The 18,791-nt window shown below is 39.5% G+C and overlaps 1 protein-coding gene across 11 annotated transcripts in view; it reads right to left on the minus strand.

The window, feature by feature from the left end:
- auts2a (activator of transcription and developmental regulator AUTS2 a) overlaps nt 1-18,791 on the minus strand; it is a 298,303-nt gene that overhangs the window by 253,045 nt on the left and 26,467 nt on the right. For 8 of the 11 annotated variants that reach the window (XM_077504573.1, XM_077504581.1, XM_077504580.1 and 5 more), the window contains one exon: nt 9,936-10,665. The exons of 1 other annotated variant lie outside the window; for it this stretch is intronic. In XM_077504573.1, the coding sequence (XP_077360699.1) occupies nt 9,936-10,214 (279 nt within the window). In that variant the 5' untranslated portion in view covers nt 10,215-10,665. Of the gene's footprint in view, nt 1-9,935; nt 10,666-13,738; nt 14,027-18,791 lie in introns of those variants that run through there. 2 more of the 11 variants (XM_077504576.1, XM_077504575.1) reach the window with 2 other exon arrangements.

Genomic DNA, 18,791 nt, shown 5'->3' on the forward strand with positions numbered 1-18,791 from the left:
ACCTCGGGCAACCTTCTGGGCGTTTGTGAACGAGGAATGATGATTATTGCTGCTGCTGTTGTTGTTATTACCCGTACTAGATATCCAGCGCGATTTGGAGACTACTTTAATGAGGTCTTTACAAGATTTTTTATTTTCTTTGGGAAACTAATCTGTTTTGATTATGCACCATTCGCTCCTTAATGCTTTCATTTTTAGTCACAACTTTCTTTTAGCTGATGAAGCTGTGCCTTCATTAAAATGGATTGAAAATATTGTAGTATTCACTGTGTGGCTTTTAAACAGTGACATTTGGTTTATTGGCTACAAACTGTAGAACGGGGGTGTCAAACATACGGCCCGCGGGCCGGATCAGGCCCACAACGGGGTTTAAGCCGGCCCGCGAGATGATTTTGTAAAGTAAAAAAAAAATAAATAAATAGAAAACATATTAGGGATGCACGATAATGCTACTTTCAACCGATACCGATAAACCAATCATTTCAAAGCGCCGATGTCGATAACCGATAAAGTAAGCTGATAATAGTTTGCAAAATTTACTTGAATTCAAATGGACTCACAAATACATTGAAACATTGTAAAAACGTTGCACAATGTTTCAATGTATGTAAAGCACCGTGAAGCTGAATTTTATTGATATGAGCCACAACCACAACAGATGGACCAACGTGGCATGTCTATAATTATTGCTGGAATTGTCTATTAACTGCTTTATCTGTATGAAATCAAATTGCCGATAATTGTCGGCAGATTTCTCTATTATCTCTTTTATCCGTTTGACGTCAAATTGATATTATCGCACATCCCTAAAAATAAGTCTACAAAATCCGCTCTCAAACCTAAAAATAAACAAATAAATACATTTCAACGGTTATATGCAGATTCTCGCTATTCGCGCACTGGCCCAGTCGCGACCCGTTATCACGTTTGCTGATGCTTCCGTTCAGTACATCTCAGGCATGACGCAATTGAAGTGAGCGCACGCACACTCATAAGATTGATTTCGTTCGACTAAAGCAGGACTTTTGTCTATGTTGCGGATAAAAGCAGCCTGCGGACGAACCACTTGGCCTTATCGCTCCATAAGCAGACCCCATGATAAGGTATTATGTTTTCACAATAGCCCACTGTGGGTTTTTTTGTTTTGTTTTTTTTGCAGTTTCCCTGGAGCGTGTGTCATAACAACCCAAGGCTGCCAATTATTACACAGAACAAATTTGTTAGCGCTGCTAAATCCCCTCTCACCGCAATCCGCCGGATTTAAAAATACTGATGGCGATCCGGAAGCGGTGCAAAAAGTGATGGATTTGACAAAAAAATAAATAAAAATCTGGGTAATGCTCCACTATTTTACTATTTTGAAGATGTCTATAGCATGTGTGAGCTCGAGTGCAATTATCCTGCGCCGTCATTCAACAGCCGTGTCGGATCATCCCTCGTTAACTGCTTGGTCCTCTCAGTCGAGCGGCTCTCTCGCTATTATTGATCTCTCAAAGCTGTGCAGAGGACTTTTTCTATATCTTGAAATAAATCTATTTCAGTGTAAGAATGAGTAAGTGAAGGACTATTACAGGTCTTGCACTTGGCATTTAATATAGTATGCATGCATATGATTTGCATGCTCAAGCGTGTGTCTGTGTGCTTCCATTCGTGCTGCGTATCATGAACATTTTCTCGACGTGTCCTCGGGAAATACATTCCCTCTCACTGGAGTAGTCTGAAGGAAGCTTTTTAACAAAAGCTGTTGGCTGCCATTCAGCTGGTGCACGGCAAACACTTAAGAACTGATCATGAATTGAAAAACAAGTGTTACAGTAAACCGATGCCAATGCAGGCGCACTGATGTTAAAATGAAAACTATATTTATGTGCAAAGGTTATTACAATCTTCCAGTAGTTGGTTATGAGCCAGCAACCGACAGTTTGAATCGCTCAACACAACTTACATTACAAGTGGCCGTCTATTGAAAATCAAGTGAAATTAATTAACCCGAAGCGAATGTATATTCTACAGCAGGGGTGTCAAACTCATGTTAGCTCAGGGGCCACATGGAGGAAAATCTATTACCAAGTGAGCCGCATCGGGAAAATAACGGTCTATAACTTAAAAACGATTGCCGTCATTTATACGCAGATTTTCGCTATTTTTTTTGGGCCAGCCCTAAATTACGGAGCTCAACTGTGATCTATTGTTCCGAAAAATAACACGGACACAAATGGAACGAAATTTATAAGTTCCAGACGTGTTAAATCTACCCGTTTTGCATATATATTGTTCCCAGAATGCATTGTGTGGCACAGTTAACTCACTCACTCACATTCTTTGCGGTTTTACTGGATTTTGACTGATTTTGCAAGGCCCACAGAATATTGTTTCCTATTGCTATCAAAACATGGAACCTACCAAAACAAAAGATGAGTCTCTTCTTTTCTCCTGCTGAATATGCTGTAATAATGTAATAATGGAAGCCCCGCGTACATAAACGTATGTTTATTTTACAAGCTAATAACATGAAATTTGATTTGATTTTCCATGACATGAACTGCCAGCCCAAAAGAAATGTGCAATCTCGTTGACGTTACCCCTGCAACTGTGTAGGTAGATAGTAATTGTCGTATAAATGGTATTGGATTTCACAGAAGAAAAAAATAATAATTAATACTAATATAAATTAAATAAACATAAGGGAACAGGTTGCACAGAGTCAGCACAACTAAATATTCCATCTCTGTCAGCCATGATAAGATGCACCAGACGACGTGCACAGGACAATGCTGCATCCAAATGATGCATTCTTACTGCAGAGTGCACGCGGGCGCCGAGTTCAGCAGACAGATGAAACATTCTGCCCTCATCAAGTCATCTCACAAATTGCCAAACAGCAACGATTTAACCGGCTGCTTTTTTTCCCCCCCATGTTTACTAATTAGCCTTGTCTTATGTAGTCGAGCGTGGATGTTTGCAATGTTGCTCCTGGCACGTTACGCATTTCGCAATGCCGTGCTAAACTGCTATTCAATTTCAAACATGATTCTGCTGCTCTTCTGCTTTGATTGAAAATCCCACATGTGATGATGAGTAACGGTACTCATTGGCTTCTCCTCCAATACTCGAGAAAAAAAAAAAAGAAAAAGTCCAGGTTGTTGAAAATAGCATTATTTAAACAAACAAACAAACAAAAAAACACACGTATAAATACGTCTTTGGGACACTTAGAACATTAAAAAAAAACGTATTCACACGTTATTGGGAGCAAATGAGTTAAAAGGTTTATAGAAGGGAAGAGGAACGACACACAGTTTGAGATCTCAACATGACCGTGTTCTTCAAACCACAGGTCACAAATTGAGAAGACAAAGACAGAAACATGATTTCCTGCTTTGCTGCAATTAGCATCGACTGCAAAGTTACGCACTCTCATTTGGGGAAAAAAATAAATAAATCTGCCATAAATGAATCATCTCGGGAGCCATTCCACACCAGAGAGACCAAGTGATTACAGCCGTGGCTCCACTTCAGGGATGCCATTTTACAATCAACATCCGCAAACATTCATCTTCCTCTGTCACCAGGAGACGCCCAAGTAAAAAGACAAAGAAGAGGATCGGCAAAAGAAAATGGCCTGGATGCAGTCAGGTGGTCGCACATAGATAGGCTGGGGAAAATTGATTCTGCTTATATTTTTAGATGAAGCGATTATTTGACAAAAATAAAAAATAAAAAATCATTGGCATTCATGTATGCTATTGTAAGGATGAGGACTTAAGAGTTACAATTAGCATTGTACAGTGGAGCATTGGTAGAAATGTGGACGTTCTGGTTTCATCTCGCCATGTGGGTTGCCTTCACGTAGTCCGGGTTTTTCCAACGTTAACGTATCATGTAATGTAAGGCTCTGATTTACAACTGACTACTCCAAGTCTAGTCTACCTTTTGCCCGAAGTCAGCTGGGAAAGGCACAAGCTCACCTATGACCCACGGGAGCTTCGACCGCCCAGCCACGGCGGCCCGGAGCCGGCTCGGTTTGTGCCACCTCCGAACCTTACCCGACAGCCGACGGGTACGCAGCTCTCCCCCGCTCCGCGACACGTCCACATTGCCCACGCGCTCACCTACGTCGCAAACGTCGTAAACAGTGTTTTCTACTTTCTAATTCCGTGTTTTATTTACTTTGCTAACTCATTCCAAACTGTTTTTTTTTGTCGATAGTTTATTGAGGAAAAACATTTTTAATTTCTATTGTGGTGTTAAGCGCTGTTCATACACCGTTGGCACTCTTTACTGCCTCCTGTAGTCTGGGAGAATATCGACCACAGCTGCTATAATTGACTTCAATTGAAGCCTGTTCAGAAAGCTTAGTTGGCTTAAGATGTCTTTTTTTTTTTTTTTTTTTAGGGTTTTACATACATTTTAAATATGTTTTCAATTTTACAAAAAATGTTCAGAAATGTGAAGATTAGTCTTAAAATATGTATTAAAAAAAATCATGATAAAATCGAGATTGTGAATTTATTTTTAAAGTATCGTGATATGACATTTTTACCATATCGCCCAGCCCTACTTGCAATATAGGTAAACACATAATGTGCTGCTTGAAGGGAGTGTAAATATTTTCAGAGACAGTCGTGTCTTATCTTTGAATACTCCGGTCGTAGAAAAATGTGCTTTGTGACGTCGGTAAAAACTAAGGGTGTTAAAAAAATCGATTCGGAGATATATCGCAATACTACATCGCGCGATTCTCGAATCGATTCAATAATCGGCAGAATCGATTTTTTTTTTTGATTTTTTTTTTTTTTTTTTTTTTTTTTAGGAATGCTGTTCAAACATGAAACAGATTACAACCTCTATAAGACTGAAATTTCAGATAAATAAATAATACATTTTCATATAAATCTTACACTCTACAAGCTTACTGATTAGTATTTTCTAAATTTGAATGAAAAGAAATCGCAACAATCGACTTATAAATTCGTATCGGGATTAATCGGCATCGAATCGAATCGTGACCTGTGAATCGTGATACGAATCGAATCGTCAGGTACTAGGCAATTCACATCCCTAGTAAAAACGGTCTGAGCGGAGGTCATCACTCAGACAATATAAATACAGAAAAAGGAAAAAGTACAAAGCTACAAATAATGCATGAACACCTCAAATATCATATGTGAATATTTCATTAGTTTGAGGTTGTGTGTACAGATTTGAACACCCCAATCTGGCTCCGACATCCCAAGGTCCCAATCCATCTGTCGTACGTCAACTCGCAACATTAACGCTGCTTGTTGCCAGTCCCTTGCTGCACACACATTTGTTTTGCCTGAGTTCATGTGAATGCACAACTGTCAGCACCCCCCCCACCTCCATTCGTTTACTGACATGAGGGGCCCGTGTGACTTGTGTTCGGAGCTCAACCGTGATCATCCTCACATGCAGCATATGCACGTCCTATCCGGCGTTCAAATACATTCACAAGCCGTACAGAATTTTACATTCTCATCAAAGTATTTCCTCTCATGAAATCTGTGTTTACGGCCTGCTGCGCTTTGCTGTGAGCATCCAATCATCCGCCACCACGTTTGTAACAGCTGAAGAGTTTGTCAAGTGAGGCGGCAAAAATAACAAACCTGAAGGGAAAGATAACACGTACCAGTGTTGTAAAACATGTAACACGGCCAATAGAGGAAGTCGTACCATTTTAGTCATAAATAAAATAGTTCCTGTTCAATGTGTGTGGATTGTGGTTGTCGATCAATAAGATGCTGGTGACCAACTGAGAAGTTTCTACTAACAGCAATAAAATAAATTGAATGATTATGCTGCACTTAGTTGAAACAGATGCTTGAAAAAAATAGAAAAATAATTTGGGAGCGCTGAAAGGTCTATGGAAGCCCAAAGGTGTCAAAATTCAATAAATAAAAAGGTAATTTTGAAATAACTATGCTGTCGATAAATAACAGACAATTATGTAATATGGCCATTCAATTTTAAAATGAGGTGTTATACTATCATTTAATATGTAACAAATATTTTATTTTGCTGAAATATTTCATAATGATTATAATAACGTCATAATTTTTCAAAATAATGACATTTTTTACATATTAAAGAACAGTATGAACACTTTCCATAATAATACTAACGCCTCATTTTACAATTTAATGGCCATATTACATAATTGTCCGTTATTTATCAAAAGCATAGTTATTTCAAAAAGGCCTTTTTACGTTTTGAATTTTGACACTTTTGGGCTTCCATACCCGTCAGGCTGATAGGTTGGATTGGTTATTGTTTCTTGGCTACTCTCATCTCACTTATATGAAGATGAGACTGAGATATGACGACATTATTGACTTGAGCCAGTTGAATTAGAAAAATAGTTTTTTTTTTCCCTCTTACTCCATCGAACAGTTGGGAATCCAAATTGCCACAGTCTTACTGATTGTCTAAAATGCTACTAAATGAATATTTGATATTACTGTCAAGAAACACGCCATATCGTCGTTTATCCAAAAGTTTTGTATATATGTCTGCGACAAAAGCATTAATAAAACCTGGCTTGATATTTATGTATCTTAATTGTTTGAAATGTGATTTTTTTTTTTTTAAACACTTTTTGAAAATATGTGATGAATACATTTGATTTCACATGACGTGCCCCTTTCTTATACCGAAACATCAATCAATGTGCTCTTCTCTGCCTGCAATTACAGGTTCTCCCTCAGGCAGGTTTCTTAGAGCTGTGCAGAGAAAATCAATTGGGGTTTTTTTAAACGCCGCATTTTGAATGGTTGCCAACAGTATCATACGACGGCTAAAACGTGGGCAAACAGAATAGCAGACCGCTCAACTGCAATTCATCATCTTCGTTAGGACGTACGAGATGGGAGAAAAAAAAAAAAAAAAAAAAAAACACCTTTATTGACATAATTACAGCAGTTGATGCTCACAAGTGAGGCAGAGGGTCTTGTTGTACTTTAAATGTCAATAGCTATCAATTAACAAGGCGATATTTGTCGTTTGAAGTTCTGACAACATATCAATGTCATTTCATTGAACTCCTCACTTGATACCGCCCACGCGCACGTACGGCGATGACTCCGCTTTAGTCAACCACGGCGCCACAACCGTTTGAATGTGCCAAATTCACAGGTTGCGAGTGGCTTTGACGCGCTTGTAAAACTGTTATCTCATAGAAAGTCATTGCTGGCTAGACAAAGAAAACAGAACGAGAAATGTATTCGTTTTATATGCACGCTAAACGTTTTTTGTCAAAGTTTTTCGTTTTGGTGGTTTCAAGTTGTTTGATGTCTCAATTTTGTTATCTTGCTTTGAGTTTCAAGAGTCAGCATTTCATGCTGAGGTTGTCGCTGGAGTTGATGGATTGGTCGTTTCATATTTTGCAGCAGCGCAGTTCACTTTTCAGTGCATTGCAGATTTCACTGTATGTTTATATCCACACGGACTGTTGCTGAAAACTTACATATCAATAAGCGCAAGCCGGGAGGAAAGAGTAGTAAAATACAAAGAATGTCCAAAGTGTCAAAATTTTAATCAACATCCATCCATCCATCTTCTTGACCGCTTATTCCTCAACAAGGGGTGTGCTGGAGCCTATCTCAGCTGGCTTTGGGCAGCAGGCGGGTTACACCCTGAACTGGTTGCCAGCCAATCGCAGGGCAAATTTAACTCTTTCACTCGCCGCCATTTTCACAGAAGCAATCCCGTTCGCTCCCGGCTGTTTTAGTGGATTTTGACTGATTTTGCAAGGGCCACAGAATATTTTGTCCTATTGCTATAAAAACATGGAACCTATCAAAAGAAAGATTTTATCAGGAAAAAAAAAAAAGAAGTATGTTTCTGTCTGTTTCCGTTTTGCAGCAATTAGCATTAGAAGAGAGCTAAGTTTCATCAGTTTTCACAAATCTATTTAAAATTGTAATTTTTTTAGCTTTTTTTCTACATGGCCCTGGTTGATCTCCTTTGCTCTGCTGCCACCTGCTGGCCGTTTGTGTAATAACTACCATTTCTGCAACCGTTCTTTGCAGTTGAGAGGCTACATCAAAGCGGCCTGTATGCTCTAGCATAAGAATAAAACAAAAACAAAAAACGTATAAATACGTCTTTGGGACACTTAAAACATAAAAAAAAATAATGCCCCCTGATATGGATAAAACCGGCTGGATTTTGCTGCCTAACTCATATTTTGGGTTGACTTCCCCTTTAACATCTGCAGCTTGATCTTTTTCTGTTTTGTTCTAAAACTGAGAATGAAATTTAGCTTTTTCAACAACTGAAAATCGACACCTAACACTAACATTGATAGTGAAAGAAAGTAAGCATTGAAGAATAAAAGCAAACCTGATTCGATTAATATGTTTGTGGCCCATTGATAATACATGACCTTTCAAATTAAAATGCTGCTCATAAAACCCACTTGACTCTATGGCTGTCATTAAACTCTGGAGAGGGAGAAAAAAAAAAAAGGACTGAAAGAGTAAAAACATCGACAGAAAGAACTTTAGAAGCAAGGTCACACAAAGAAAGGACAGAGGTCGATGACTTGAAAGGGAAATTTTCAAAAGCCTCTTGAGATGTGAAAGTATCTTAATCCGACTACCATAATGATACAGTGAGGACAAATGCTAATGTGCAGATCACTGAGATTTGGTCACAGCAATGAAATAACAGATCGGTATCGCACGGCAGTGATAAGGAAATGCAAGTCAGACCGCGTTATCCGGAGAAACTTGACCTTGGAAAAGCCAGAAAATGTTTTTTGGTTTTTTTCTTATGGAAATAAAGTCGAAGAAACTACCCGCTACCCAGCTGCATAATTTATGCAAATGTTCTGGATGGAACAATGCAGTCAAAGTCGTCAAATCCAAATATCAGTGTATAAAGAAATGGGGGGGAAAAAAACACATCGGCGGCGGTGCCGCTACGAGGCCCTATTGTTTTTGTAGGAATTCTTCTTATTATTATTCTTCTTCTCCGCAAACAATCGCATTTTTGAGACGCTAAACGTGAACGAAAACTCACCAAACTTTACACGCACATCAGGCCTGGCGAAAAATTTGATATTTCGTCCGGGCAAGAAAAGTTACTTGTCCGGACAAGAAACTTTCTCGTCCGGACATGAAACATATTTATATATTTTTTCTCCCATGTCACTTTAGGGGCTCCGTAAAAAATAAACAAGACTGACAAAGATTTTATAGATCCTCATTTCGCACTGCTGCCATTCATTTTGCCCCAAAAGAATAGCTGCTAACAAAAATATTTTTGTCAGTCAGCATAACAAACATAGCATTTCGGTATACATATGACTGTTATTATAAAATCCAAGAAAATTTATGTAATATATCGGGATACGCATCGCCTTGAAGATCAAGTATTGGGATACATATGTATCGCGATACGTATCGTATCGTGACCCCTGTATCGTGATACGTATCATATCGTGAGGTTAGCAGCCCTAGTAAGAAATGTGTCAGCCCTATACACTGTAATATTCCATTACACAATGTCTAAACGCCTTTCTTGATCCAAGTCATAATTCAGAACTGCGTCATTGGAAGGCGGCCGGTGCCAATCAAAGGACAAGCCAGACGACTATAAATCACGCCACTGTGATTAAACTTGCAGTAACACGGATCAAATGGCTTTTCTCAGTCGTGAGTGAATAAAACACGTAACAGCCACTACAGGCGCGGTTGAACATCCCTCATGCGGAGGAGCACCGCTTTGCTGGAAAACTCTTGTGAAAATGAATCTAGAACTCAACACAACAGACGCCTCGCAGAGTCATCTCTAGTGCTACATTGAAAAACCAAACCAAGACTGCTGTACTCCACAAACCTCATCAGTCAAAAGCCAGAAACCGCAAAGCAAACGTAGACACGGCGAGAGTTCAGATGGTTGCCAGCACTCACCTCCAGAGCCTCCAAGGTCACAAAGCCCGTGATGGAAAAGCCATCGATGACGTCCTCCTCGGCAGACGTGGACTCCTTCCGTTTCCTCCGCGGGGGTCTCGGGCGGGACGAGGAGGGCCCCCTGTTGCCTTCCCGCTCCGAGTCCGATGAGAAGTGAAAGCCGGAGCCCTTGACATGATTCTCGCTGATCCCGTTTGATCTCCTTTCCCGATTCCTCTCTGACCTCGACTTCTTCTTCTTGCGCAGGCCGCTTTTTTGAGGGCCATCCATGTCCTTCATAGGAAAGATCCAGGAAAAAAAAAAAACCCTCGCTCTTAAGAAGCAAAGTCTTCGAGGATCAAATACTGGAAGTGCTCCAAATCCACTTGAATCCCAACAAAGAGGGTATCCCAGCGAATATGATCAATACGAACGGATCCAAGGTAACCATGTGATATCCACCAGACGAAGGTAAAACTGCATCCAGTCAACTAAATCAAGCTCGATTCCAAGTCCGGTAACGGTCCCCGGCGGCAATCCATCAAATCCTACAGCAGTTGCCGTAAAATCATCGATGAAACGGCGTGATCGCGTCGGTCCCGCCGCACACACAGGAGAAAGCTTTTCTTTTCAAGTCAAGGCAAAAGTCTGCTGCTGCCGAGGGAGCGCCAGCCGCCGCGGCGAGTCCGGCGCGCGACGCCGCATCTTGACTCCTCTCCTGTCACTTCTCGCGCCAACAAAAACGGCCGTCCTGTTGGGGAAAGAGAGAGAAAGCAATTTGCGATATGAGCACTTTTCAGTTAACGATGCCATTTTGAAAAAAAGGTGTGTCAGACTATTATAACACAGACGGTTTGTTGCCATTCTCAATGCGAGATGAATGTTTGATGAGGATGGCTACGGTCTCGTCTGGTTCCTTAATCTCCCAGGCTGTAAAACCTGATACGACATCATTATGTCTTCGAAAACTCATCGACTCACATCTCTGAGGTTTTTCTTTTTTGCCAAACTTCTCACTTCAACGTGGATTTCACGATTAGCGTATTTTCCGCATCTAAAGCCTTCAATTTTTTCAAACGCTGACCATGCGCCTTATAATCCGGCGCGCCTTATATATGGATCAATATTGAGCCGCAACAGGTCTCTATCGGTGACCCTGCACGATCGGTGACGCGCACGCGCAGAAGATCCCGCCATCTTGGATCGCTAGCTAATGCTAACACTTTACCGCAGAGAAAATAAAAAAACAGCTGTTTATTCATTTTGGGAGTGAAGGGAGTTGTCAGAAAGCTGCTTTGTAATCTATTAACTCATTTGCTCCCAATAAAGTGTAAATACATTTTTTGTTTTGGCCAATTGTTTTCCACTTAAAATGTTAGAGGAAAGCCAAAGTTTCCGATGCTGTGAAAATACCCTGAATGCACCGTTTTGCTTGCATAGTATTAGCAAGTAGCAAGTGTTTTGCATATCTTACTCTGTTGTCCCGAAGCGTCCTTTTATCGGTTTAAATGACACCGCAGTTGGAGTTAATTGTAAAACTAAATGCACAATGTTAAGAATGACGTCCACTGTTTAATAAATTCAAAGTGCGCTAAGAGGAAGTTAGCAAATGCTAACAGGAAGTTAGCATCGACTTCGGGAGTGTTTTTCCTTCAAATAACAAATCGAATCGGGCCCTTCTGAATCGAATCGATTTTGGAACTCTGAATCGATACCCAGCCCTATTTCAAAGTGCGTTTTTTTATGTTTATTTGGTATTGTTTAATCATTAAAGGGATACTTCACTTATTTAGCCATTTTTGGCAGTCAAACATTAATATTTTGCCTATAATACATTTGATATTTTCATTATTTTTTTTATGTACAATTAGTACCTTTAAAAACACATTTTGCAACTTGCTGTCGACTGAAAATGACATCACAATGTGCTCAGGTAACCAATCACAGCTCAGCTTGTGCATGTCACATGACCAAACTATAGAAAATAGCTGAGCTGTGATTGGTTACCTGAGCCCTTGTGATGTCATTTTCAGTCGACAGCAAGTTGCAAAATGTGCTTTTAAAGGTACTAATTGTACGTGAAAAATAATAAAAGTATCAAATTAATTATAGACAAAATATTAACTTTTTATTGCTACAATGGGCTAATAAATAAGGGAAGTATACCTCAGTTAACATCAGTTAAGCAGACTACCAGTTTGACATACAGTGTTCCCTCGTTTATCCGTGGGGTTACGTTCCAATAAATACCCGCAATAAGTGAAGCAGTAAGCTTTTATATATTGTTTTAGCATTTCTTATAAATGTTTTAAGGCTGTTAATCCCCTCACTGCACACTTTCCTTATGAAGACATTTGCATTTTCTCATATTTCTCTTTCGTTTAAACACTCTCGTTGTTCAAATCTTCATAATGTTAAACAATTAAAGGTACATTACTGTAAAATAAATAAATAAATAAAACAGCAACGAAAAGTGAACCGTGTGAGAGAACGCTGTACACTTTTCTGGCTGCTTCAAGTTCAACTACATGTGAAATGCAGGTGATTTTTTTTTTTTCTTTTCTACTGCCGCAAACAACCATTATTTTTTGTAATCGATTATACGGACTAATATTTCATCTCAAAAACAGATTAGGATTCAGTTACCGGTTTGGACCATAGCGTGTCAGAAAATAGGGATAATGATAAACCGATTAAGAAAGTTAATTGGGTAATTTAATAATTGATTAGTTGTCGAGTAATCGATTAATTGTAGCACCACAAGACTAGTTGTCAACCACTCAGTGTGAAATGACAAATATTTGCAGCCATTTTCTTTTAGCGAGTTCTGTTATTCTAGTTCTACTGTCATTTGTATAGATAGATAGATAGATAGATAGATAGATAGCTGACCAGTGTGTGAATCATGTTGGTCTTAACTATGTGACATAACAAAGCACAAGTTCACCGTCAATCATTGCATATTATGATGTCATTCTGACAATCTCATACTTAGGCAGCAATCCAAACACATCCAAAGCATTAACTTGGGCCTGATACTACATACTGGGCTCTGTGTGTCAGTCCATTACATCATCGTACATGTAAATCAAAAAAATGTAGCCTTTTCATAAAGCACGACTTTGAACGAGCACACCTTCATATACCGGCGCGCGTTAATGCGCAGAGGTATTATTGCACCTGTAATGCATCACCAAACACACCGGAACCAAATTTGTCACAGTCGACCACCATGTTCAACTTCACGTCGTCTCTTTTGGACACACGTTGTCACGTAATGTGGCTCGTTACTGCTGCTTTGCACATGTCGTGAAGCGTATAGCAATCCCTGCAAAGTGATTCAAACATCATTTGTTTCCCCACCGGGAGAAATGACAAACAAAATATGTTGCATTTTAACAACACGGCAACCAACATAAAAACACATCCAATCTATATGCACCTTTAGCATAATAAATCAGTGCATTTAACCTGATGCTAAGATACTCATCAGATGACACAAATAGCTTCACACACAAATAACTAGTCTAGCTTTCGCTATTTATTTTTCTTTTTTTTTCCCCCTCTCTCTCTAGTCTAGTAAAAGATTTGTTCGCCTTGCCCTGGCTCACAGTCTCTCTCTCTTAATTATTTTTTTTTTTTTGTGTGTGTCTGCCTGCCGCTGTCTCCGCTTCTGTAATCCAACGAAGCCCGCAGCAGCAGCGGGCTGGCACTGCCTCCCGCCCGGGCTTCTCCGAGCTGCATTTTCCACTACAACACATAACAGCACACGCAACAAAAGCATGCCTCTTTCTTTACCCCCCCCAACCTCTCTCTCTTCTTACTCTCTCTCTCGCTCTCCAAGACACGTCATGCAAAACCAAGAAATGCAAACCCTTGCGAGCGGGGGAGGGACCGTCCGGATAAGTTGCAGTCCGTCGGTCAGTGACGGAAAATGATCGTAAAAGCACGGGTTGGTTTTGGAGCTGACAAAATAGATCCCGCTAAAAAAGGGAAGAAAAAAAAGGCACCCTCCTCCGCTCTTCCCCGGCTCAGACTTCCAGGATCCCGGAGACTCGGGGACCGGGGCGCAGGGATACGGCGGTGCCGCAGTGCCGCTTTACATGCTACACGCTTCCTCCTCGGCGCAAATAGTGCTGGCTCACTCGCTTGGTGCGCGGCTCTCTTTTTTTTCAAAAGAGGGAGACTGGATGTTTTTTTTTTTGGAGGGGAGGGAGGGGGATAACGTCGGGACACACCAATAAAATTGCAATGAGTTGAGGTTACCTTGTTGAGTTATGAGCTACGGACAGCTTGTAAAGTTTTTAATGGATTATTTACGATAACAAGAAAAAGTGTTGATGAGATGTTTAATGTTTCCAATTTCTGAGCACTTGAAACTGAAAGGCTCACTGACTGTCAATCTGTGTTGTGCGCCTCGAGAAAGGTTTTCAGAATGTTCTTTACTGTTTCTAATAGAAGAAATTTAAAAAAAAAATAACTAAAAAATAAAAAAAATAAAAAATAAAATCCAATAGACAACAACTCACACCTGAACAAGACACACATGGAAGCTGATTGGTTTAAACAATAGACCGGTCTGATGAGAGCAAGTGGAAACAAAACATCTTAACGAGCAAGCCCCGACAGAGGACTGCAAAGATTTTTAAGAGGAGGATCAAGACACCTTTTTAGTTTGTCTTTCAAGTGATCTATTTTTTAATATTGTTAATCTTACTGTCTTTTAGTTTTTAGCTCCTGTAATTGTAATGTCCTATAGCTTTCATCGCTACTATGTGAAAAACACACTCCCCTGGGGTGCTTCTCCTCACATGGTTTCTCTGTGCCTCGCCATGTGCAAGTGTGCGTGTGCTCATGGGGGTGTTTTCTTTTCACATTCTGCTGTATTATGGATGGTTTAATAACACAGCACTTTGAATTGAAGTTTTACGTATGAAAAGTGAGATATATATTAGGGGTGTGCCAAAAAAATCGATTCGTAAAAGAATCGAGATTTGCATTTATTAATTGAATCGAATCGATATTACTATCCAAAAATCGATTTTATTTAAATTAGAAATGAAGAAGAAGGGGAAAAGGCAGTTGTAGCCCACATGATGTTTTTGTGGAAAATGGCACTTACAATACAAAATTAATAAATGTTTAAAAAAAAAAAAAAAGACACTTTAATTTGTCATTTTGTCTTGCAAAGCAGACTGGAGTCGATCATGACAATGTTGTGCATAGCTGTAAATTGAAGCAGAAATCATTTGTCAATCAAATAATTTTGAATCAAAAATCGTTTGAATCGAGAATCGAAAATTGATTCTGAATCGAATCGTAGACCCAAAAATCACAATCGAATCGAATCGTGAGACAGTCAAAGATTCCTAGCCAAGCGGCATAGAAAAGGTCGTGTGGGTTCAGTTCCCGGCCAGCGAGAATGTGAATTTTAACGTTTTGGTGAGCGAATCTTTTGAACGGTTCTTTTTAAATGAACCGATTCTAGTGCTTCAGTTCACCTCGAAGAACTGCAACGCCCATCACTAACGTGAGCTGCTGTCAAGCCACCAATTCCCACAACAACAGAAGAAAACAAGAAGCAGTCGTACTGAAACTGCTGCTTCAAGCACAATTTTGTGCAGCTCTGTACAAACATGCAGGGATGGAAATTGAAACGGTGATCGCAATTAGCCCGCTCGGGAGGTTGAAACAGCGCGACAGTGTCAATGTTGACATTTTATATCGACCCTCATCCTGTTTTCAAACAAATATGGTGAGCCATAACTTTTATACTGGAAGGTGATGATTTAAAGGTTATGTGTAACGACAACAACTCGAACGCTGTAAAGAAGGGCAACGGGCACCAAAAGCAATTTGGTCTGTAAAAGAAAAACGAAACCAATAATTGGATTATGGTAACTAAGGAACAATGCCGGCAGTTCATCATGACATTATATATATTCGAGGAACTGCTTCTGCCACGAGCTCAGGTGTCAAATTATCATTTGCTTCATGAAACGCATATAAAAGTGTCACCTCGGGGACAGCCAAAGCCAACTACAAGAATTTTCACACGGGAAACGACGACTGCTGGTATTCAAATACTCTTTAATGATGACGCTTCACGACTTAATGGGGCACTTTAGTAGACCGAGTCGCTTCTTCATAAAAGCCATTCTCACCTTTGAAAGGTTATGGAGGATTTTGAACGAAACAAAAAATGCAGTGCAGTATAAGCAAAATGTATTTTTGAGGCATGTAAGACAGTTGCAAATAAGTCAAATGTAATTATGGAGATGATTCATTATTTCTGCATGATATGTAGTTTTGATATCGTTCTAAAACAATATCGAATATATAAATTACATTATATAAAATTATGGCTATTCCCAGCAATTATGTCACGAAAGTTTTTAGTAAATTAACATATTTTTTTCTTTTTTTTAAACCAAACTGCTGCTAAGGAATACTGTTATGTAACTGCTCATTTTTTAAATTAATTTCTTCCTGTTTTTAATTGCTTCATTACTCCATATAAAAAGAACATTCAGCATAACTGTACATGTTCTTAGTTGTGACACTAATTATTTTATGACCGTCCATTTTTTATTTATTTTTTTTAAACACGACATTGGTGCTTTTCTACACAGCAAATACTACAAATGCATGATTGCATATGGCTGCAATATATTCCTCAGGCATCATCCAGTTTTTCATTGTCCTCTACATATTCCAAACTTGCGGCCTGGGGGCTATTTGTGGCCCACGGGATGATATTTTGTGGCCCCCCCTGCCTGACAGCAATTTGCACTGGGCATATTTATTTATTGATTTATTTATTTATTTTTATGATCACTTATGGCCTACCATAGCTCCGGTCCATCCCGTCACCTAGTCTCAGTCATATATTTTTCAAAACTTGCTGGAAATTATTTTTTATTTTTATTTTTATTTTTTTTGAATCCCCAAATAAAGCTGCGGTGCACAAGAAATCAGAAGTCATTAATTAACTAGACATGTTAAGGAGTATGCAAAGTATCAGGGAGATGTTTCATTCGAATACAATCTGTAGCACATAATCAGAAACGAACTGGTCCCCTGTAAGAATCTTGGGTGGGCTCGCGTGTATTTGAGGCCAGTTTAATGATGGATAAGCTAGGCCGGCGCTTGCTAAAGTGCTCCTGTCCCAGTTGTCCTGTAGAAGAGGGGGAACCCGCCATGCCTGCAAGAATAATTCTTGGGGGGGCTCAGGCATGCACTTGACCTTGTCTCGTCTTTCCAGGAGGCGTGTCCTTGTGACAAATGGCGCGGCAGCAAAGAGACAACAGCTAGGCGGCTATTTCCGCTTACCCGCCCTCTAACTCATTAGCCCAAGAAGACAAATCTGCTGCTCCCCTTTGCTGTGCCATTATTAGCTTTAATTACACCGTCACCCTAAACTTTTCCTGCGCCTGCACAGGTTTATCCTCTTCCACTTGGGAACTGATGACTTTAACCCACTATGACTACATGACCCTGAAAGAAAATCTATGACGTCAATTGGTATTTTAGCAGTACGGGTGTTTTCAATGAAGGCAGGCAGACACTTCAACAGAAAAGATCATGATGACTGTGATTTTTAGATAAGTCTCATGTCCAGCATGACCAACGTTTACTTGAAAAACAGTATGACGATGAAGGTCGATACAGCATAATATAACATATTTGGGTCTACAGTACAGTTCTTGTCAGGAGTTTAAATTCTGTACATTCATGATGGGCATTGATGTCATAAGAATTTGGGGGGGTTTCGTGATTTTATATGCTTTGGGTGGAATTATTAACTCATTTACTCCCAATAACATATAAATACGTTTTTTTTTTTTGTATGTTCTAAGTGTCCCAAATACGTATTTATACGTTTTTTTTTTTTGCATATTCCCAGAATGCATTGCGTGGCGCAGTTAATGATGCTCATCCTTGTCATATCTATTTGCGTTACCAGTAATTGAATTTGTGTCATATTTAGCACGTTTATGTCGGTCTATGATTAAAATAATAATAATAAGAATTAAACAAACCGTAACTTTGAGTTGTGTGTAAAATAATGACATCCAGGACGATTCCCCAAGTACAGGTACAAGTTGCATTGCTCATTTGAGGACTGCTTGTGAAATTATAAATTCTATATAATATGATTGTGGCCGGCTGATTAATTAGTCCGACACTACAATTTTTTTTTTTTTTTTTGCCAGTTTCACTCAGGAAAAGGCACTTTTTAAATACAGGATTTAAACAAACAAACTGCTTCTCAATTTACAGATCTGGGCTTCTCTTAATGTCTAGTGGTGATTTTGTCCTAACTTTAACTTTACATCATCATCGTCGTCCCCAGAGACGTCTGCCTTACAGCCTGCGGCTCTCCTACTTTATGAAGGATTATAATCACATTTTTTCGATGCTGTCCTCAATACTACAGCTCGTCTCAGAAAGAACAGATCACTGATAGTGGTTCAGGCTTTTTATAGTAATGCGAGCAAGCGCAACGACTATATTCTTTTTTTACGGTTTTTACGTCCTAAAAGGAGTAACAGGCCTTGCTTTGAGATTTCTCATGTCCAACCTTTCACCTCGCTCCGCTTTGATATCCTTATAATTTACAAGAAGTCCAGCGGATCTGATGTTAAAATGAAATTTGTGGCTCACAGAATGTCATGTACAAAATGTGATGTTTTTATTGCTCTCACACACACCAAACAGGGTAAATAATGTAACCGTGTCCCTATTTGGAGCTTCTCTTGGAACTAAAAATACAGTCAGGCTCCAGAAGGCACTGATGTTTCACATTAAGCTCTGAGCTAAAAATCGTTTTTGGACACTCTAATGAGATCCATTAACATTTAGTGTCAGGTCTGG

Source organism: Festucalex cinctus, chromosome 18, assembly GCF_051991245.1.
Source record: "Festucalex cinctus isolate MCC-2025b chromosome 18, RoL_Fcin_1.0, whole genome shotgun sequence".
Classification (NCBI taxonomy): Eukaryota; Metazoa; Chordata; class Actinopteri; order Syngnathiformes; family Syngnathidae; genus Festucalex; species Festucalex cinctus.